This window comes from Equus caballus, chromosome 4 (genome assembly GCF_041296265.1).
Source record: "Equus caballus isolate H_3958 breed thoroughbred chromosome 4, TB-T2T, whole genome shotgun sequence".
NCBI lineage: Eukaryota > Metazoa > Chordata > Mammalia > Perissodactyla > Equidae > Equus > Equus caballus.
The window spans coordinates 14,261,245-14,285,599 of NC_091687.1; the positions used below are offsets into that span (position 1 = coordinate 14,261,245).

Here is a 24,355-nt window from a genome sequence, read left to right on the forward strand (position 1 = left end):
ACCAAAACAATTTAATATATGCCAGTAGATGTTCCGTATAGCTGGTTCTATAGACATATCAATCCATATTTGTAATGAGGTAGAAAATGGTCTAAAGATTGAAAGATTTTTCTTTTTTTTTTAGACTTGTTCTTATTTTATATTGACTTTTCCCCTTTGTGTAAGGCCTGATACGATCTTTAACCTCACTAAAACACATTTAAATTAAAATATCCTTTATTTTATAGATTTCCAGGCCATGGGGTTGAAGAAAGGGATGTTTTTCAACCCTGACCCTTACCTGAAGATCTCCATCCAGCCCGGAAAGCACAGCATCTTCCCTGCCCTCCCTCACCACGGACAGGAGAGGAGATCCAAGATCATAGGCAACACTGTGAACCCCGTCTGGCAGGCCGAGGTGAGTGCCGTGGGCCCTGGAAAGAAGCCCACGTGACAGAGTGAAACAACTAGGTATGAAGCTGCCCCTGTGCTACTCCCTCCTTCCTTGGAGCCTCAAACTCTGCTGCTAAGTTCATGGCTCTCCTGGTCTTAGAAGGGAGCCATGTTCTCTCTGGGTTACAACTCTCAGGGGTCTTGATCAAGTCCCTCAAGGCCATCCCAGGAAACTATTCATTGCCTCTGCACTCAGTAGCCATGGGACGGCCTCTTCCTCTGATTCAGAAGCTGCACTTGAAAGCAGGACAGCTTTCTCTCTGCCTTTGTGTGGGAGAAGGAAGAGAAATGTTTTGATCTGAGGATTCTCACGCTCTTGCCATGCATGTGGTCCTTAAGCAAGGGTGCCAAATTTTAAATGTGTCACTCTGGACCAGTTTCAGAGATTCTAAAACTGTCAGATTCCTGGGACGGGCAAATCAAGAAGCCCTAGACTATCCTTGGGGGTGCCATTTTCTTTGATTTAAGTAGACATGAAGGCTCATGGTTCATCCCATCTTCCTGGTTTGCGCCGTGCTCAGCAATTTGCTGGAGTATCAAATAGTTTGTTTTGTCAAATGGAGACCCTTCTCCTCTGCCGAATGTGTCTCCTCTGCCAGCCAGGAGCTAAGAGGTTCCTCAACAAAGCCACGTGACAGGCTCAGCCTCATGTGACCAGGTCCTCTCCTAGAGAACTAGGAGAAAGTTGTCGCAACCCATTCGGCTGCCTAGCTCACATGCTGTAGCTTGAGGGGATGACCTGCAGACTGTGGGTTTGGGAGCAGCTTAGGGCAAGAGAGTGGCCACAATATAATGTAAGGGTCACACAAACCTTGGTTCAAATCCCAGCTTGGCCAGTTCCTACTTGTGTCAATTTGAAGAACCAGTTATCCTCCATCTGTGCCTCAGATTGTCTTCATCTGGCTGTTACTGATGGAAGTGTACTGCTCCGACCCAAGGCATTTGCTTTCAACAGGGTACCTTCCTTTATTCTTCAGATTCGATCATCTCTGACATAGAATATTCAAGCATTCTTGACAAGAAAGTCTAATTAGACGTTTGGCGGCAAATCTTTTTCGTTGTCTCTTAAATGATACCACCTACTTCCTAGGCTTCATTAACCCTGACCCAGGCTTTACGGAAGAGCACTGTTATAGCTTTAAGTGGGCAGAAGGGAAATGGAGTCGTACTTAAACGTCCTTCGGCTTGGTTGTCCACAGATTCTAAAGCACTGGTAGTCCCGCGAGGGTGGAATAATGACTCTTCAATTATTTGTTCCTTCAGCCCTGGCTAGTCTCGCCAGTTATTTCTGGACTCCTCACTGCATTCCCAGGGGTAATACAAGATGCCACGGGAATTTATAGCACATGGGGAGAAAAGCCTTCTCTCTTCTGAAGATCTTTAGAGCAACTTGTTCTAAGACATTTCGTCATAAAGGTATTATAAGTCTCAAAGAACCTTCGTAAAATCCAGCACCATCAGAATGTTTCTTGGCTAAAAATGTCAACTAGAATCCACTTTAAGTTCTGAAATGATTTCTGAATCCTCTCTTAGGATTTATTTTTCTCTGGAAGGGTCCTGGCAAACTCTCCCTGTGCTCTTGATCTCTTCCACTCCATCCAGCGTGCTGTGGGTAAGGTTAGCATTCTAAAAAGAGTTTCTCCACAGGTCTCCCCGATGAGGCTCAGAGTGAGGGTAACTGGTTTCTCAAGCTAAACAGCAAGGAACTGACTAAACTGTGATTTAAACCAAGGTTTGTGTGACCACAAAGCTGCCCTTTCAGCTCCTAAATTAGGCAGCAGTCCCCAGTGCCCAAATGTGGGCGTCAGAGCTCGTATGCAGAGCATCCCAGGCCTCCTCTGACCGGGCCTCGCCTACCACTTGTGTCAGCTAGGGATGCCTTTGGCTCTAAGCCGCTGGAAGCCTGGCCAGCTGTGGCATTTCTCACAAGCAGGAAGTCCAGAGGGAGGTGGTCCAGGCAGTGCGGCTACTGAGTACAGCTCTGGCCAGGGGCCCAGCTCTCTGGGTCTTCCCGCTGCACCATCCTTAGCAGATGGCCCTTGCCCTCCTGTTTGAAAGCCTCAAAGCCAAGTTCCAGGAAGGAAGGAGAAAGCGAAAATGCTAAAGAAGCCTTCTCCTTGTAAGGTTTAGCATTTTTATTCTGTAAGAGAAGCCCTTCCCAGCAAAAGCCCTATTACCTGTCACAGGACCTCACCTGGATGGGAAAACCTAGAGTTCCGCTTCCCTGACTGTGCCAGGGAGGCCGGGGAGAAGGCGGTTGAACAGGAGTATTGAATAAACCAGTTTATAGCATCTGCAGTGTGCTTCAGCTTCACTGCCCGGAACCTTCCAGCTCAGACATTGTGCTAAGGCCTCTCTCGGTAGCTGCTGTCCCCCAGTGCCCCTCGTGCTTTCACAAGGCTGTGTAAATTGTGTCTTTGCTTACATCTGCCTAAAATGTGCATCCCCAGCTACTCCAACTAGCAACTCCTGCTCATCCGTGAGTCTCAGCTAAAACACCACCTCCCGTGGGGGACACTCCTGACGCCGCCACCCCAGGCCTCAGGAGGAAGGTGCTCCCTCCTCTCTGCTCCCTTGTCCAGACCTCGACCATAGCGTCTTTTGTTTGCACATCTGTCTTCCCATGACACTTGAGCTCCTCAAGGAAAGGAATCACATTCAATTCATCTTGGTACTTCTGGTTCTTGGAACCTACTAATAATATAGGCTGTGTAGGGCTTACTGTGGCAAGCAGTGTTCTAAATGTTTTCTGTAATTATCTCATTTAATACTCACAACAAGCCTATGGGATATATACTATTATTATTCCCATTTAAAGATGAGGAAACCAAGGCACAGAGAGTTAACTAATTTTCCCAAGGTTATACAGCTGGTAAATGCCAGAACCAGAATTTAAACCAGCTCTTCCGCCTTTAGAGTCTGACACTGATCAGTTTTGTGTGTAGGTGGTAGAAAAAGAAGCTGCTGGAAGGACACAAAAGTGATTGATAGATGAGTCCTCTCAGGCTGGTGGAAGAAGACAAAACAATGAAATAAATGTTCTGTCAAGGTATGGACGGAATGCCACAGAACACTGAGGGCAGACTTCACAGACGGTGTGCCACTGGACTTGGGTCTTGACAAGTGATGACATTTTGGGGGAGGGGGAGGGCATTCCAAGTGGAAGGAACAGCATGTGCAAAGGTACCAAGGCAGCCCACAAACATTCAGAGAACCATTTAGAAATGTCATGTGGTTGGCGCTTGTGGTGTGCACAGACAAGTGATGGCGACTGGGCTGGGCTTGCTTCAGTCACACATGTCCGGCGTGGTTCCCTTATTCCTTACAAATAAAAGCTAATGTTGATGGCTTCCGGTCTCACTTGTACCTTGGTGAGTGAGATGAAGATTCCCTGCTCCTACAGGATTCACGTGAGTCTGTGAATTTCTATGCAAGAAGGTAAATGAGAACCAAACTGTTCGACTTTCTGTATTTACTGATTAACATACAAAGGATACTCAGTGAGAAATAACTGAGGTTGCTTGCACTTAAGAGCAAGAATATCATTTAATGTGTAATTTAAATGCTAAACATATTTCGATGATTAATGTTGCGTTAAAGTCTTATGTGATTTTTTTCAAATTTATGCAAGTTCAAACTCGGAATATATTTTTTTGCCAATTAAACATTCTAAATCTTAGAAAAAGTAAAGTTGCCATCAGAATTTTTAAATGAGAAGGGAAAATTGAGAGAAATACAAATTAAACATAATGCGAACTGCAAAAAAATTAAAAAGAAGACTTCCATGTTGATTGATCTATTTCCTCTTTTTTATTATTACTGTAATTAGAAACTGTTTTCACCCGGGGAACACTCTCCTTGATTTTCAGGTCTGTTTACTTTCCAGGCTGGATATAATGAGCACTTATAAGATTGCAGCTACGTGAGAAGTTAAACAGAAACAGCAGCGACTAGAATCTTGGTTATCTATTCAGAGGGCTTATGTAGAGAGTATATTTATACCTCTAAATGAAACAAGGAACTCCTAAAAGCGCATTCTCAGAAATATCAAGTGGATTGAGCAAATATTAAAATCGAGCCTAAGGCTCTGGTGTGTGTTAGTCTACACCCCATTCTCCCTGTTTGTGCCTTCAAAGCTGGGTGGATTAATCCCCACACATGTGCTATTGGCCTGCTCCACACTGGTCACAAGATGAAAAGATTGGAGAGAGAAGCCTAGCCCTGTGGAACTTATATTCTAATGTGAGAAAACAAAAAATAAGTGAACAAGATAGTTTTAGTGGAAGATAAGTAACATGAAGGAAATATCACATCATAATATGATGTGCGTGATTGAGAGGAGCTACCTTAGATGGAGGTGGTCCAGGAAGGTCTTTCTGAGTTGCTGTCACGTGAACTGAGAAGCCAGACACACGAACACCTGATTAGATGTGCGTTTCAGACAGAGGAAGCAGCTCGTGTGAAGGCCTGAGTGTAACAAGCTTGGCGTGTTTAAAGGGCGGCAGGAAGGTCATTGTGGCTGGAGGATAGCAAGTGTGTAAGGGACGGAGTGGGGCGTAAGAAGAAGTTGGAGAGAGGGCCAGGGACCAGCATCTTGTAAGTAATGAAAAGTGATTGGGATTTCATTCTAAATGTGGTAAGAAGCCATTGGAATAGGGAAGCATCATGCTCTGATGAAAATTTTATTAAAATGTTCCTGCTGCCATGTGTGGAATGGATTCTAAAGAGTCTAAAATGCAAGCAGTTGATTTCTGCTTCTGGCTCTCGTGGAGCAGCACATAGCCTACCACACAAAAACACCTAGAAAAGACAAATAAAATATTTTTTTAAAAGAACATTTGTGATGACATCAGAGAATGGTCAAGACAACCAGAACTTGTGTGGTGAAGATCCTAGAAAGAAAGGAATTTCAAGTGAGCCAACTTTCTGCAACTGCTTTTCAGTAATTTCTCAGCAATCTGAGTTTCCATGTGGATAAGCTACAAAATTAAGAGCAATTCAAACACAGTGAGAGAAGGACGTACGCCAGTGCAATGAAAAAGATAAATGCAGAAATCACTGAATTTGAAAACTAATGCATAATAGAGAAAGTTGGCAAAAATAAAAATGTAATGATCTTACATATGTTAAAAAGATAAGAGAATACTATAAAAACATTTATGGTAATAAATTTGAATGGAAGATTCCTAGAACAACACATCTTACTAAACTGACACAAGAACAAATAGAAATGCTGAATAGTCTTATATCTATTAAGAAAATTGAATCTGTAATTTAAAACCTTTCCACAAAGAAATCCCTAAGACAAGATATTGTCACTGTTGAATTCTCCCAAGTGTTTAATGAAGAAATAACAATAATTGTATACAAATTCTTCCAGAGAAAAGAAACTTGTTTTATGAGGCCAACTTGTTTTGTAAGACCAACAAAACTTTGATATCAAAATCTGACAGGGTCAGTACAAGAAAGGTCAATTATAGTCCAAGCTTTCTCATGAAAATCCATGCAATTATCCTAAATAAGACATTCACTAATTGAATCCAGCAACATAAAAAGGCTAATACTTTATGAAACTGAGTTTATTCCAAAAATGCAAAAAATCAGTTGATGCAGCGGTTTCCGTCTGGCACCAGTGTGCTCATCATTTACTGAGCTCTAGCTGAACAAGGAAGGGAGTAACTAGTTCTCTATCCTGTGGTTTCTACTGGGCAGACTTCCCACAAATCTGCCAATGGTAAAACACCCAGGAAACAATTAGACACAATGCCTGCTCACAGGAGTATGCCAATATTACCAGACATTCACCTAACTTCCGGTTCAAGAACTTCCCTTCCAGTATCTGGCATAATAACTGCTTAGGACTGTAGACAGGTGTGCACTTCCAGATCGCTGCTATTGACTCTTTGTTCAAAGTCATCAAGCTGTATGCTACCAACCACATGTGTAACAATTATGCCAAAAGACATCTAGTTAGGACACTTGCATATGGAGGATGTGTTTAAAATCCACCATCATGGAAAATATTTCATTCTCAAACAAAACAACAAAAATCTTCCTGTTATTGGTAATTATGAGCATCAGAATTTTTGTCTGAACTATATAACTGCAAATAGAAAAATAATGCACAGACTCAGGTATTGACATGATGTTGTTTTTTGATTTTCAGTTGTGTGTAAGTCTTTTTTGGTCTCTAATATTCTTTACATGATTATTTTTATCCTTATCATCTTTATTAAGAGATAACTTATATACATAAATACAATTAGTTACATACAAAAAGTGAAAAAACTCACTTAAAGCAAGCAATTTGATGAGCTTTGACAATTGTATATTCTCATGAAACCACACTATATTAAAGACACAGACATTTCCATCACCCCTAAATGATCACTAGTACAACTTTTCAGTTCTGACTTGACTTCATTCCTGGCCACAGTTACACTCTGAACTGTTTTTATCACTGTAGATTAGTTTGCATTTTATATGAATGGGATCCTACAGTATATACTCTTTTCTTTCTGCCTTCTTTTGCTCAGAATAATGTTTTTGGATTCATCTATGTTGTTGCGTATGTTACCAGTTTTTTCTTTCTAGTGCTGAGTAACATTCAATGGTGTGGCTATACTACATATTGTTTATCCACTCACCTGTTAATGGACATTTTGATTGCATCCGCACATTGACTATTGTGAACAAAGCTGCATTGAGTATGTGGTGTAAGTCTTATTTCTCTCAGGAAATACTAGGAGTAGAATAGCTGGGTCATTTTGGTGAGTGAAAGCTGCCATAAAGTTTTCCAATGTGGTTGCACCAGTTCGTGCTCCCATCAGTAGTGTCTGAGAGTTCCAGTTGGTCCACATCCTCATGAACACTTGTTATCGTCATTCTTTTTAATTTTAGCTATTCTAGTAGATGTGAAGTAGTAACTTATTGCGGCTTTAGTTTGCATTTCCATGATGACTAATGATATTGAGAATCTTTTCAAGTGCTTATTGGCCATTTTTATATCTTCTTTTGTGAAGTGTTTGCTCAGATGTCTAACAATGAGTTTTGAATAGTCTTAAATATTCTGATTCAAGTCCTTTGTCACACATATATTTTACAAATATTTTCACCCATTTTGTGGCTGCCTTTTTGTTTTCTTAATGGTATATTTTAAAGAGCAAACATTTTTTATTTTTATAAAGCCCAGTTTATCAAAAATTTTCTTTTATGGTTCATGATTTCTTCATTCTATCTAAGAAATCTACTGAAGTTAGCAAAGATTAATGCCTAAGTTTTCTTCTAGGAGTTTTATAGTTTTAGCTTTATTGTATAGGCCTAGGATCCAGTTCCAGTTAATTTTTGTGTATGGTGTGAGGTAAGGATTGACATTCGTTTCTTTCCATATGGACATTGAATTCTTGCAGCACCATTTGTTGAAAAGACTTTCCTTCCTCCTTGTACTGAGTTGGTACCTTTGTAAAATTTCACTTGAACAAATATGTGTGGGTCTGTTTCTGGGCTCTCTATTCCATTCCATTGGGCAATCTGTCCTTCCTTGCATCATTATGACTCTGTCTTGAGTACTATAGCTTTCTGGTAAATCTTGAAACCAGGTAGTAAATGTCCTTCAACTTTGTTCTTCATTTTAAAAAATCGCTTTGGCAACTTCCAGTTTCTGGTTCCACATGAGAGCTTAGAAGTTGCCAGTCCATCCTAACAACAAGTGAAAAGCTGAACAGACTAAAAAACCAACAACTCTGCCTGGATTCATAAGAGAGGAGAGGATACCATGGTCTCCAAGATTAGAGAAAGAGACAGTTGATACAGGGAGTCATGGCTTACCAGAGCAGAGACTGTCAACAGAAACCACCACAAGAACCATTACCAGGGTAGGAAAACCTGTAATTGACAAATTTCTGGAGACTGGATGTGCACAATTTTGACAGTTAAAAACTCCAGGGGGACCCACTTGTAGGGTCACCCCCACAATATTATGAGATTTACCTCCAGGAGCTCAACCAGGTTCTCACAGTAAATATCAGAGAAAAATCCCCCGTGCTTCCAGCAGGCAGAGGGGAAAAGGAGCCATCTTTTAAATACTTCAGAGCCCTCTGTTCTTCTTAACAAGGCCTGCACTCAGGAAATAAGTTAAGCAGAGCCTAACCTGCTGAGGTATTATCAGAACCTAACTGACCTCAGGGAAGGGAAACACCTAACTCCTGCCCCTCTAGCCATCCTGCCCCACCTAAGGGGGGTAAAATCTGAGAAATGCTTGTGAAGTTCACACTCCAGAGGCACAGGCTCACTAAAATACTGAGACCTAATCATAAGACTGTAGAACACTTCCCCTGTCCCCACACCTCACCACCACATTATTAAGGGCCTATTTATAGACTTTATCTGGCACGTCATGTCTGGCTCTCAAGAAAAATTTACAAGGCATAGTAAAAGGCAAAAAACACAATTTGAAGAGACAGACCAAGCATCAGAATGAAACATGGCAGGGATGTAGGAATTATCAGTTGAAAATTTTAAAACAACTAGGATTAATATGTGAATGGCTCTAATGGATAAAGTTGATAACATGCAAGAACAAATGGGCAATGTGAGCAGAGAGATGGAAATCCTAAGAAAGAACCAAAAAAAGGGATGGAAATCAAAAAACCTGTATGAGAAATGAAAAATGCCTTTGACGAGCTTGTTAGTAGACTGGACATAGTTGAGGGAAAAAAATCTCTGAGCGATAGGATATATCAATAGAATCCTCAAAAACCAAAAGGCAGAGAGAACAAAGACTAGAAAAAAAAGACAACAGAGCGGAATATCCAAGGACAGTGGGACAACTACAAAAGGAATAATATATGCATATGGGAATACCAGAAGGAAAAGAAAGAGAGAAAAGAACAGGAGAAACGTATGAAACAATAATGCTGAGAATGTCAGATACCAAACCAAAGGTCTAGGAAGCTCAGGAACACCAACCAGAATAAATGCAAAAAAAAAAAAATAGTGACAGTTAAGCGTATCATTTTCAAACTACAGAAAATCAAAGATAAAGAAGAAATCCTGAAAGAAGTCAGAGGAAAAAAACTTCTTACTTACAGAGGAACAAAGATAAGACTCATATGCAACTTCTTCTCACAAAAATGCAGATAAGAAGAGAGTGGGGTGAAGTGTTGTGAGAAGTTGTTGAGAGAAAGAAACTACCAATCTGGAATTCTGTACTCTGTGAAATTATCCTTCAGAAGTGAAGGAGAAACAAGGACTTTTTCAGACAAACAAAATTGAGGGAATTTTGTTGTCAGTAGACCTGCCTTGCAAGAAATGTTGAAAGATGTTATATAAAGAGAAGGAAAATAATGTAAGTCAGAAACTGAGATCTACACAAAGAAAGGAAGAGCATCAAGAAGGAATAAGTGAAAGTGAAATAAACACCTTTTCTCTTTCTTACTGTTATTTTTCTTATTGTTATTGTTAATTTTTCTAACAGAAAACAGCTTGTCCCAAATAATAGCAAAAATGTATTCAATTATGGATGCTCATGTGTATATATAATATATATAGTTATATTTGCTATATATAAGTGAAATAAATGACAGCAATGATACAAGAAATGGGAGGAGGGAATTAGGATTATTTTGTTATTATAAAATACTCACACTACTTGTGAAATGGTATAGTGTTGAGAGTGGACTTGGATTAGCTTTAAATGTATATTGCAAACTCTAGGGCAGGTACTAAAAAAGTGAAGAAGAAAAAAAAAAAAGAGGTATAACCGACTATTAAGAAAGGAGAGAAAGTGAAATCATAAGAAATGCTCAATTAAAACCACAAAAGGCAGAAAAAGAGTGGAAGACAAAAATAGGAGCAAAGAACAAGTGCAACAAATAAAAAACAGTAACAAATAAGGTAGATGTTAATCCAACTATATCAATACTCACTTCAGATGTCAGTGGTCTAAATACACTAATTAAAAGACAAGAGATTGTCAGAGTGGATCAAAAATATGACCCAACTATATGTTGTCTACAAGAAACCTACTTTAAATATAAATACGTATAAAAATTGAAAGTAAATGGATAGAGATAAATGTACCACGCTGCAACTAATCAGTAGAAAGTGGGAATAACTACATTAATTTCAGACAGAGCACACTTAAGTAAGGAAAGTTATCAGGGATAAAGAAGGACATTACATAATGATAAAAGGGTCAATTCTCCAAGAAGACATAATTCTTAATGTCTATGAACCTAAGAACAGAATGTCAAACTACATGAGGCAAGGAGATCTAGATAAATCCAACACTTTTAATATCAATAGTAAGAGAGTTCAATATACCTTGCTCAGAAATGGACAGATCCAGAGATCCAGCAGTCAGAAAATCAGTAAGGACAGAGTTGAACTTGAACTCAACACCACCATCAATCAACTGGATATCGTTGACATCTATAGATTACCTCATCCAACATCAGCAGAATACACATTTTTCTTACACTCGTGGAGCATTCACCAAAATAGACCAAATTATGGGCCTTGAAGCACATCTTAAATTGAAAAGGAAAGAAACAGCACAATGTCTGATCTCAGACCACAATGAATTAAACTATAAATCAGTTACAGAAATAGAACTGGAAAATTCCAAAATACATGGAGATTAAACAATACATGTCTAAATAATACATAGGTCAAAAAATAAATTTCAAGAGAAATTTTTAAGTGTTTTGAATTAAATTAAAATAAAAACACAACTTATCAACATTTGTGGGATACAATGAAAACAGTGCTTAGAGGGAAATTTATAGCATTGAATGGATATATTATAAAATAAAAAGACAAATCAATAATCTAAGACTCTACTTTAGTAAAGTAGGAAAAGAAGAGTAAGGTAAATTCAAAAGAGGTGAAGAAAAGAAATAATAAGAATTAGAGCAGAAAGCAATGAAATTAAAACAGGAAATCAATAGAGAAAATCAATGAAACCAAAAACTGGCTCTTTGAAAAGATCAATAAACTCAATGAGCGTCCAGCTAAGCTAACTAAAAAGAGAGAGAACACAAATTATTAATATCAGAAATGAAAGAGGGGAATCACTACAGATCCCATGGAAATTAAAAGGATAATAAAGAATACTATGAACAACTCTATGCCCACAAATTTGGTAACCCAAATAAAATGGACCAGTTCTTTGAAAGACTCAATCTGCCCAAACTGATGCAAGAAGAAATAGAGAGTTGGCCTATATCTATTAAAGAAAGTGAATCAACAACTAATAACTTTCCAAAACAAAAAGCACCAGGCCCAGATGGGTTCACTGGCGAATTCAACCAAACATTTAATGAAGAAATTTTACTAATTCTCTACAGTCTCTTTCAGAGAATAGAAGCAGAAGGAATACTTCCTAACTTATTCTATGAGGCCAGCATTACCCTAATACCAAAATCAGACAAAGATATTACAAGAAAAGAAAACTGCAGACCAATATCTCTCATGAACATAGGTGCAAAACCCCTGAGCAAAATATTAGCAATTTGAATCCAAAAAAGCATAAAAAAGAATTATATGCCACAACCTAGTGGGATTTATTCCAAGTATGCAAGGCTGATTCAATGATCAATTAATGTAATCCATCACATCAACACACTATAAAAGAAAAATCACATGATCATATCGATAGATGGCAGAAAAAGCATTTAACAAAATCCAACACCCATTCATTATAAAAACTCTCAGTAAACTAGGAATAGAGGAAAACTCTCAACTTGATAAAGGCTTTCTATAAAAAACCTACTGCTAACATCATACTAATGGTGAGAAACTCAAAGCTTTTCCTCTAAGATAAGGAACGTGGCAACGATGTCCCCTCTCACCAGTCCTTTTCCGCATTGTACTGGTAATCTTTGCTAATGCAATAGGCAAGAAAAGGATATAAAAGTTATATAGATTTGGAAGGAAGACCCAAAACTGTTCACAGATGATATGATCATCTATGTAGAAAATCCAAAAGAATTGACAAAAAAAACTCCTAGCTCTAATGACTGATTATAGCAAGATGGCAGAGTACAGGATTAATATAGAAAAGTCAGTTGCTTTCCTATATACTAACAATGAATAAGTGGAATTTGAAATTTAAAACACATGAAATACTTAGGTATAACTCCAACAAAATATGTACAAGATCTACATGAGGATAACCACAAAACTCTGATGAATGAAATCAAAGAACTAAATAAATGGAGATATATCCCATGTTCATGGATAAGAAGATAATATTGTCAAGATGTCAGTTCTTCTCAACTTTATCTACAGATTCAATATAATCCCAATCAAAGTTCCAGCAAGTTATTTTTGTGGTATTGACAAACTGATTGTAAAGTTTACATGGAGAGGCAAAAGACACAGAATAGCCAACACAATATATTGAAGGAAAAGAGCAAAGTTGTAGGACTGATGCTACACAACTTCAAGGCTTACTGTAAAGCTGCAATAATCAAGACAACGTTGTCAAAATAAATAAAATAAACAGATCAATGGAACAGAATAGAGAGCCCAGAAACAGACCCCCATATAGTTGACTGATTTTGTCAAAGGAATAAAGACAATACAATGGAGCAAAGATAGTCTCTTCAACAAATGGAGCTGGAACAACTGAACAGCCACATGCAAAAAAATGAATCCAGACACAGACCTTACACCTTTGACAAAAATTAACTCAATATGGATCATAGACAGAAATGTACAATGCAAACTATAAAACTCCTCGAAGGTAAGAGGAAACCTAGCTGACCTTGGGTAAGATGATGCCTTTTTTAGATACAACACCAGAGACACAATCTATGAAAGAAATAACTGATCAGCTGGACTTTGTTAAAATTAAAACTTCTGCTCTGTGAATGACAATATCAAGAGAATTAAAGGACAAGCCACAGACTGGAAGAGAATATTTGCAAAAGACACATCTGATAAATGAGTTATCCAAAATATACAAAGAACTCTTAAAACTCAACAGTAAGAAACCAAACATCCTGATTTTAAAATGTGCCAAAGATCTTGACAGACACTTCACCCAAAAATACACAGACAGCAACTAATCATACAGAAAGATGCTCCACATCATATGTCATCAGGGAACAGCAAATTAAAACAATAATAAGTACCACTATACCTATTAGAATGCCCAACACTAAATGCTGACATGGACTTGGAGCCACAGGAAGTCTCATACATAGTGGTGGGAATTCAAAGTGGTACGGCCACTTTGGAAGACACTTTGGCAGTTTCTTTAAAACTAAATATACTCTTACCACACATTGCAGCAATCAAGCTCCTTGGTATCTACCCAAAGGATCTGAAAACTTATGTCCACACAAAAACTTGCACATGAATGTTTATAGCACCTTTATTTATAATCGCCAAAACTTGGAAGTAACTAAGACATCCTTCAGCAGTTGAATGGATAAATAAACTGTTTTACATCTAGACAATGGAATATTATTATGAACTGTCCAGCCATGATGGAATCTGAAATGCATCTTACTAAGTGAAAGAAGCCAATCTGTAAAGGCTACATGCTGTATTATACCAACTATATTACATTCTGGAGAGGGCAAAACTATGGAGACGGTAAAAAGATCAGTGGTTTCCAGAGGTGTTTGGAGGGGAGAAATGAGTAGGCAGATCACACAGGATTTTTAGGGCAGTGAAAATTCTCTGGATGATAGTATAATGATGGATTCACGTCATTATACATTTGTCCAAGCTAATGGAATATACAACAGCAAGAATTAACCCTAAAGTGAAGTGTTGATTTTGGGTAATTCTAATGTGGGTCACATTTTCTGATTCTTCATATGTTGAGTAATTCTGGATAATACCCTGAACATTATGAATGCCATGTTTAAGAGCCTCTGCATTTTGTTATATTGCTTCAAAGAGTATTGCTGTTTTTGTTATAGTGGGGAATTAACTTGGTTAGGGTCATACTATCATGCATGTGGTAGGCAGTAGTTCAGATCTAGCTCAGTTCTTTAAGCCTTAAATGCAAGCTAATTTCATTTGCCCTCTGGATACAGGATTCTGGGATTGGCCAGAAACGGGCTGAGTCTATGTACAGAATTTGGGGCTCTCCTTCTTTACCTTTCTTCTTTCTGGCGTTCCTCTTGCAATTTCTGGTATTGCTTGTTGCCCCAGGCTCCTTTGCCTGGTTCTTCCAGCCAAAAAGATGGTAGGACTTTTACTGGAGTTTTAGCTGCTGTGCACCACTGTTACAGTGAGTATAGCTTCATTCAGGCCAAAGACCCCCCCAATATGGAGAACTTATAAACAATCCTTTTACGTTTTTCTGAACATTGCCAGGATTTGGATTTTTTAAAGCAAACAACAGTGGTTGTCTGTTTTCTGTGCTGTTCCTTGTAAGTGTCCTATTAAAATACATTAAACCTAAAAAATCAGTCTAAGCCACCACATTGACAAGATAAGAGAGAAAAATCATGTCTATCTCAGCAGATCCAGAAAAAGTAGTTAATAAAATTGAATATTTATTTCTGATTTTTAACAACTCTTAGAAAACTGAGAAGAGAACTTCTTCAATCTGATAGAGGATTTAAATGATGAGAATAAAATCTACAGCAAATATCATACTCAGTAGAATATTGAAATATGTTCCCTTGAAATAGAGAACAAGACAAGGATGCACCCTTTAGCCACTTCTACTTAATATTGCACTAGAGATCCCAGCCAGTGCAATAAGGCAAAAACATACTAGAATTGGAAAGGAAGACTGCTTAGTCTCAAATAACACTGTTGCCTAAGTAAACAGTGTAAAAGAATCAACAAACTGTTCAAATTAATATGTCATTTTAGCAAGGGCACTAAATAAATAAAAGCTCAATAGATAAACATAAATTGAATCTCTATAGGCAAATAGAAAATACATTTTTTATTATTTTATTGAGATCATAATAGTCTATAACATTGTGAAATTTCAGGTGCACATTATTATTTGTCAGTCACCATATGTATGTGCCCTTTTACCCATTATGCCCACCCCTCAGCCCCCTTCCCCTCTGGTAACCACTAATCTGTTCTCTTTGTCCATGTGTTCGTTTATCTTCCACATATGAGTGAAATCGTGCTGTGTTGTCTTTCTCTGTCTGGCTTATTTTGCTTAACATAATACCTTCAGGGTCCATCCATGTTGTTGCGACTGGGATGATTTTTGTCTTTTTTTAATGGCTGAGTAGTGTTCCATTGTGTGTGTGTGTGTGTGTGTGTGTGTGTGTGTATCACATGTTCTTTATCCATTCATCAGTTGATGGACACTGGGTTGCTTCCACATCTAGGCTATTGTGAATAATGCTGCAATGACGATAGAGATGCATAAGTCTCTTTGAATTGTTGATTTCATGTTCATTGGATAAATATCCAGTAGTGGGATAGCTGGGTCATATAGTATTTCTATTTTTAGTGTCTTGAGAAATCTCCATACTGTTTCCCATAGTGACTACACCAGTTTGCATTCCCACCAGCAGTGTACGAGGGTTCCCTTTTCTCCACATCCTCTCCAACATTTGCTATTTTTTTGTCTTGGTAATTATAGCCATTTTAACAGGTGTAAGGTGATATCTCATTGTAGCTTTGATGTGCATTTCCCTGATGATTAGTGATGTTGAACATCTTTTCAGGTGCCTGTTGCCCATCTGTGTATCTTCTTTGGAAAAATGTCTGTTCATATCCTCTACCCATTTTTTGATCAGGTTGTTTGTTTTTTTGTTGTTGAGTTGTATGAGTTTTTTATATATTTTAGAGATTAACCGCTGGTCACATATATGATTTGCAAATATTTTCTCCCAGTTGGTGGGTTGTCTTTTCATTTTTTTCCTGGTTTCCTTTGCCTTGCAGAAGCTCTTTAGTCTGATGTAGTCCCATTTGTTTATTTTTTATTTTGTTTCCCTTGACTGAATAGAGACGGTATTTGAAAAGATGCTTCTAAGACCGATGTCAAAGAGTGTACTTCCTATATTCTCTTCCAGGAGCTTTATGATTTCACGTCTTACCTTCAAGCCTTTAATCCATTTTGAGTTAATTTTTCTGTATGGCAAAGCATGATGGTCTACTTTCATTCTTTTGCATGTAGCTGTCCAGTGTTCATTAGTTATTGAAGAGACTTTCCTTTCTCCATTGTATGTTCTTGGCTCCTTTGTCAAAGATTAGCTGTCCATAGATGTGTGCTTTTATTTCTGGGCTTTTAATTCTGTTCCATTTATCAGTGTGTCTATTTTTGTATCAGTACCATGCTGTTTTCATTACTATAGGTTTATAGTATTTTTTGAAGTCAGGAATTGGGATGCCTCCAGCTTTGTTCTTTTTCTCAGGATTGCTTTAGCTATTTGGGGTCTTTTGTTGCTCCATATGATTTTTAGGATTCTTTGTTCTATTTCCATGAAGAATGTCTTTAGGATGCTGATTGGGATTGCATTGAATCTGTAGATTGCCTCAGGTAGTATGGACATTTTAACTATGTTTGTCCTTCCAATCCATGTGCGTGGAATATCTTTTCATTTCTTTATGTCATCATCAATTTCTTTCAATAATGTCTTATAGTTTTCATTGTATAGGTCTTTCACCTCCTTGGTTAAATTTACTCCTAGATATTTTATTTTTGTTGGGATTGTAAATGGGATTGTATTCTTGAGTTCTCTTTCTGTTAGTTCATTTTTTAAAGTATAGAACCTAACTGACTTTTGTAAGTTGATTTTGTACCCTGCAACTTTGCTGTAGTTGTTGATTATTTCTAATAGTTTTCTGATGGATTATTTAGGGTTTTCCTTATATATAATTGTGTCATCTGCAAACAGCAAGAGTTTCATTTCTTCCTTGCCAATTTGGATATCTTTTGCTCAGGTCAAAACCTCCAGTACTATGTTGAATAAGAGTGGTGAAAGTGGGCACCCTTGTCTTGTTCCTGATCTCAGAGGGATGGCTTTCAGTCTTTGATGGTGGAGAATGATGTTGGCTGTGGGTTTGTCATATGTGGCCTTTATTTTGTTGAGGTGCTTTCCTTCTGTACACATTTTATTGAGAGTTTTTATCATAAATGGATGTTGGATTTTGTCAGTGCTTTTTCTGTATCTATTGAGATGATCATGTGATTTTTATTCCTCATTTTATTAATGCAGTGTATCACTTTGATTGATTTGCAGGTGTTGAACCATCCCTGCCTCCCTGGTATGAATCCCATTTGATCATGGTGTATGATTGTTTAAAGTATTGCTGTATTCAATTTGCCAATATTTTGTTGAGGATTTTTGCATCTATGTTCATCAGCAATATTGGCCTGTAATTTTCCTTCTTTGTATTGTCCTTGTTTGGCTTTGGCATCAGGGTGATATTGGCCTCGTAGAATGAGTTAGGAAATATTCTTTCTTCTTGAACTTTTTGGAATAGTTTGAGATGGATAGGTATTAAATCTTCTTTGAATGTTTGGTAGAATCCTCTAGAGAAGCCATCTGGTCCTGGACTTTTGTTTTGGGGGAGGTTTTTGATTACTGTTTCAATTTCTTTACTTTTGATTGGTCTATTCAGATTCTCTATTTCTTCTTGATTCCGTTTTGGGAGGTTGAATTAGAGAATCTGAATAGAGATTCTCTATTTCTTCTTGATTCAGTTTGGGAGTCTAATAATTTATCCATTTCTTCTAGATTGTCCAATTTGTGGGCATATAGTTTTTCATAGTATTCTCTTCTAATCCTTTGTATTTCTGTTGTATCTGTGGTAATTTCTCATCTTTCATTTCTAATTTTATCAATTTGAGCCTTCTCTCTTTTTTCTTAGTGAGTCTGATTAAGGGTTTGTCGATTTTGTTTATCTTCTTAAAGAACCAGCTCTTAGTTTCATTGATCCTTTCTACCGTTTTGTTTTGGGGTTTTTTTTGTTTTTTTTTTTTTTTTTTGGTTTCCATTTCATTTATTTCTGCTCTAATTCATATTGTTTCTCTCTTTCTGCTGACTTTGTGCTTTGTTTGTTCTTCTCTTTCTGATTCTGTTAGGTGTCATTTAAGATTACTTATCTGGGATTTTTCTTGTTTGTTAAAGTGGGCCTGTGTTGCTATGAATTTCCCTCTTAGGACCACTTTTGAGTTGGTATGGTGTATTTTCATTTTCATTTGTCTCCAAATATTTTTTGATTTCTCCTTTAATTTCTTGATTGATCCATTGGTTGTTCAGTTGCATGCTATTTAGTCTCCACATATTTGTCAATTTCCCAGCTTTTTTCTTGTAGTTTATTTCTAGTTTCATAGTATTATTGTCAGGAAAGACACTTGAAATGATTTAAATCATCTTATACTTATTGAGGCTTGCTTTGTTTCTAGAACATCTTCTAGAATGTTCTGTGTACAATTGAGAAGAATGTGTATTCTGCTGTTTTCAGATGGAATGTTCTATATGTATCTATTAAGTCCATCTGGTCTAGTTTTTCACATTGAGCTACTCTATGTCTTTTGATTGTAAAATTCAATCCATTTACATTTAGAGTGATTATTGATATATGAGAGTTTTTGTCTTTCAGTATTTCAAATGGATCATTCCACTCTCTCCTAGCCTGTAAGGTTTCTGCTGAGAAATCCGCTGAAAGCCTGATAGAGTTTCCTTTATAAGTTATTTTCTTCTTCCTTGTTTCCTTTAATATTTTTTCTTTGTTGTTGGCATTTGCCAGTTTTACCAATATATGCCTTGGAGAATGTCTTTTTATATTGATGTAATTAGGTGTTCTATTAGCTTCATTTACATGTAATTCCAGCTCCTTCCCCAGGTTAGAAAGTTTTCAGCTATTATTTCTTTGAACAAACCTTCTTCTTTCTCCCTCTCTTCTCCTTCTGGAATACCTATAATCCTTAAGTTGCATTTCCTAATTGAGTTGGCTATTTCTCCAAGAAGTTTTTCATTTCTTTTTAGTCTTAGTTCTCTCTCCTCCTCCACCTGAAGCATTTCTATATTTCCATCCTCTGAATTACTAATTCTGTCCTCCCTAATGCCAGCTCTGTTTTTAAGGATACAAGATTCTTTTTTTTTAATCTCATTCATTGTGCTCTTCATCCCCAACATTTATGTTTGGGTTTTTTTTTTTTTAAAGAGTCAGTCTCTTTTGTGAAGAATTCCCTGTACTCATTAATTTTAATCCTGAGTTCATTGAACTGTCCTTCTGAGTTTTCTTGTAACTCATTGAGTTTCTTTATGATAACTATTTTGAATTCTGTGTCATTTAGATTGTAAATTTCAGTGATTTCAGCATTGGTTTCTGGATACTTGTCATTTTCATTCTGCTCTGGAGTGTTAATGTATTTCTTCATGCTATTTGATCAGGCAGATCTTTGCCAGCACATAGTGGTAGTGTCTGGTTGCAGATTCCACCTGCCACTACTGGGAGGGGGCAGGGGAGGAAGAAGCTGTGTTTTCTGAGCATGCCGCATCCCCTGGCAGTTGCACCCATCTGTTGGAAGCAGTGCCAATATGTCTCTCTGCATCTGGCAGCCACTACTTCACAGATGCAGGCACAGGTGTTCTAGCAGGGATCCTCTGCCCTTGCTGACTGGTCAAACTGGTGCACCAGGTGAGATCAGGGGAGGGGTGCTTTCTTTCCCACCATGCTCCCACTCTGCACTCACTGGTGGCCCACCTGAGCTGTTCAGCTTGGTGGGGGCACCCCTGCAATGACTTAGCCACTTTGGTGTGAAGCGTTTCCACAGGCTGGGAAGCAACTCAGATAGCGAAAGCATTCCCATGGAGGGCTGTCTTTTCCCCTGTCTCCTCTCAGAGTCACACGCCAGCCACTGAGTGAGGTCCCATGCCCTAGATTGCTGCTTCTGAGGAGGGGCAGGAGATCTGCTTACATCCTTCCACTGCTTCCCCAGGGATCCAGTGCCCCCACCATCACACATATGGCTGCATGGATCTCTCAGATGTGTATTGTGTTGTATGGATGTCTTCTGTTGGTTGATGAATGTCCCTTTCATTGTCTCTTAGTGGGGAGAGCCTAAGGGAACTGCTCAGTCCCCCATGATCCTGATGTCACTCCCCAAAATAAAATTTTTAAAGATACCATTTATAATACCATTAAAAAATATCAAATACCTAGGAATAAATATAACAAAAATGTGTAAGATCTCTATGCTGAGCACTGAAACATTTTTAAGAGAAATTAAAAACAGTCTAAATAAAAGAAGAGATATTATATGTTCAGTTCTTAGAAAATTCAATATTGTTGAGGTGTCATTTCTTCCCCAAATTGATCTGTGGATTCAATGAAATACCAATCAAAATTCTAAGAGGTATTTTTAATGTTACTTGAGAAGCTAATTCTAAAAAGAAATGCAGAAGACCAATAAGAAAGAGAACCTTGAAGAAGAAAAAAAGCAGAAGGACATATACTACCAGGTGTCATGACAAATATAAAGCTATAGGAATTAAGATGGTATAGCATTGGCACATAATAGAAAAATAGCTAATTGAATAGATTATAATCCAAAAGTAGACGCAAACAAATATCATCACTGTTTTACGATAATGGTGATATTGCAATGAAGTAAGGAAAGGATGGCTTTTCAAAACTTGATGTTGGATCAATTTGCTATCCATATAGAAAACAAATAAATCTTAAATGCAGGCTCACAACATACACAAAATTCATTACAAATAGATAGTAAATCTAGATATGAAAGTATAACAGTAAAACTTCTAATTCATAATAAAACATATGAGAATACCTTCATGACCTATGGAAGCCAAAAAAATTCTTACATAGAATGCAGAAAGCATTACCATAAAATAAAAGATCGATTAATTGGATAACATTAAGAATGTCTGTTGATCAAAACTCTAAGAACAAACCGCTGAGTGGGAAAAGATTGAGCTAGATCTAGGTAGCAAAGAATTAGTATCTAGAATGCACATACTACCCCTACAAATCCAAAAGAAAAGGACGGAAACTAATAGAAAAACGAACCAAAGACTTAAATAAGCACCTCACAAATGAGGATGTCCAAATGCCGGTAAACATATGAAAAGGTACTCAACTTAAGTGGTCATCCTGGACTAAAAATTAAAAATATTGTGTGATACCACTGCACATCCCCCAGAATGGCTAAAATGAAGAGGATCAACAATATCTGAATAAGACTTTCACACTTTGCTGATGTCAGGGGAGCGGGGGGGGGCGGGGGGTGGAGAAGGGGTGACAGTTAGGAGGCAATTTCAGAAGTTAGGTGGGAGATGATGAAGACCAGAACAGTGGCAGTGAATATGGAGAAGTGTAGATGTAGATATAATTAGCCATTATGACTCACTTTTGTCTACGGGGTCCCTTCAAGATCCCCCAGCTACAGCGCATTTAAAATAGGGCTCTGGCATGTGAGAGGATCTTCAAACAGTACTGGTAGCTCAGGGCAGCTTCTAGTGCTGGGGCTGGTGGTGAGTCAATATTAGACACTAATCACCAAAATATTACCCTACAGTTAACCAAACCACAACCCACTGCCCTGACACCTTGAAGAGTCAACTATGGGCATAAACTCACAAGGGTCAGACTTGGACTGAACAGAGTATTTGTCTGTATGCCAAGTAATAATAGGTTGTTTATCAGAGTCATCAGATTTAATCACCCCAACAACATCATGAGTAGATAAGAATGAGATTTATTGGGCAGGGAATAAAGGTGCCTGGCCAAGACTCTCAAGCTCCAGAAGGTAAGCACAATTGCTAAATGATTACTATAATCAGCCAGTATGAGTTTTAACCAAACTCTGATTGGTTTAGAATAGATTCTTCACTTTAGTCCTGATTGATTAGAAATTGAGAGGTAATTTAATCAGAAATTAAGTTGCGCTTTTGACCTGGACAAGGTAAGGAGTATCATAAACACAAAAATCACATTTATGGAAGAAAAGCATTCTCCGAAAGCAAAGCTGGCACTGGTGGTGAGTGTGTGAGAAGCCCTAACCAACAGCCCTGGCCCAGGACAATAGTTTAAGAAAAAGATTTTTGAAGTTCCTTGATATAGACAACCATCATCTAAGCACCAAACCAGTCCTTTTATTGGCTGAACCAGGTGCTGCACCCTTTTATGAAGGGAACTCATGGATGGAACACCAACTTAAAAGCCTGAGGGGTGCTACTCCAGTGGAATTGCCTCTGGTTCCCAGGTGATGCCTGAGGCTCATCCACTGAACCTAGGACTCAGAGGCACACAGTGACGTCCACTGACTAAAGTGTTCCTTGTGCTTGTCTCTTAGCATCATTTTGCAACCTCTGAGGAAATAAGATATAAGTGAAAGTTTTGAGAGCAGCAGTTAACCCCAATGCCTCCTAATTTCTCATGGAGGAATGGAGTGAGCTGGGGGTGGGGTTGGCTTAGTACATCCATCCGTGGGGTCAGGGGTGTGCTGGAGCCGGCTCATGTGGGCTCTCAGGAGCTACAGGGCACATCTCTTCCCAAGTGCACATTTTGTGAGGTCAGCTGTGGTGAGAGTATTAACACCAAGAAAACTGGCAAACACTGCACATCAGAGCTGGAACTGAGTAGTGCCTCTTTCATTGATTGAAATTGGCTAAGCTAAAGACCAACACCAGAAGTGACATCCTGTGGGGCTAATAACCAAAAATCAAAAGTGCAGCTGGAGTCGGGGAGAACCGATCTAAGTGGATTTCCAAACATGAAGGCTTGAGAAGAACAGAAACGAAGTACAGATGAGCCAAAGAGGAGGATCTGGGAACCAGGAAAGACAAGGATCAGGAACGGTGGAACAGGCAGGCAGGAGATGACCCAAGGAATATCAGAGGTGGTGTGCAGTTGTCCTTGGCATGTCTACACAAGCTGGCCACATCTAAAGAATGAAAAGGAAATAGCCAATGGACACTTAAATCATCCAAATGGCCAAATCCTGTGGACGCTCTTTCCTTACACAGCAGAAATTCCACTTCAGCAAGGCCCATCTCTGACTGTGAGTCCATTCTTTTGGGGGGACCCAGTAGCAGGTCCCCAGCTTTCTCTCCATCTGGCTTGTCTTGCAGGAAGTAATGGCTATGCCCCAGTGACAAATTTTAAGTCATGTCAGGCTGTAACTTCAACTTTCTCAACTTTTTTCAGTGCTTTGGGTAATTAGCCTGGGGAAAAAAGTGAATAAAGAAATATGAACAAAAACAAATATAAACAACGGTATTTTTAAGGTTAAAAATATCAGAGAAAATCTATAGATTTTCTTTCTTGTCATATTATCAATGATTTTAATTTGCAGTTTTGTAACAACTGAATTGCTACGTTTAGGCTATTGATTTCATATATCACAGAATAATTGTTACAGCAATATCATGATTAATTAGCTAATCCCACATTTTCTGAGATTTTATTTATTTTAAAGGGAAGATATTACGTATCTTGAAAAATCTTATCGCAAACATTTAGGCCATTAACTATAGCCATCTTTGTCGAAGAGAACATTACATTTAAGGGAGGCATTGATGGGTATGGGTGTAACTTAGTGTATTTGTGAGAGACATACAGATGCAGTAATATAGCACAAGTCCAGTGATTTACAGGGTAACTGAGAGGGGATATTATGCAGCCCACAGATAACATGGAAGAGTAGGAGGCAAGAGTAGGAGCATGGAAGAGTAGCTTTCAAACCTAGCTAATGAAGCCAAGATAATATTTGAGAAATGGGTGTTTTATATACCGCCAAACTCCCCCAGCATGCATACACACACAAGTGGATAGATAGATAGATAGATAGATAGATAGATAGATAGATAGATAATCTGCTTAATTGAGCTTCCTCCAGTCAGTGGAGTGATACCATAATCACTTTTAATTTCTTCCAATCACTGTATTCAGCTATGTTCAACTATCTCTTAATAATATCTTGGGTACATCCTATAACTTTCTGGTCACA

At 38.2% G+C, this 24,355-nt stretch overlaps 1 protein-coding gene across 6 annotated transcripts in view; it reads left to right on the plus strand.

Moving 5' to 3' along the window:
• HECW1 (HECT, C2 and WW domain containing E3 ubiquitin protein ligase 1) overlaps positions 1-24,355 on the plus strand; it is a 393,767-nt gene that overhangs the window by 244,980 nt on the left and 124,432 nt on the right. For all 6 annotated transcript variants that reach the window (XM_023638970.2, XM_014738981.3, XM_070265507.1 and 3 more), the window contains one exon: positions 228-397. In XM_023638970.2, coding sequence (XP_023494738.2) covers positions 228-397 — 170 coding nt within the window. The remainder of the gene's footprint in view (positions 1-227; positions 398-24,355) is intronic.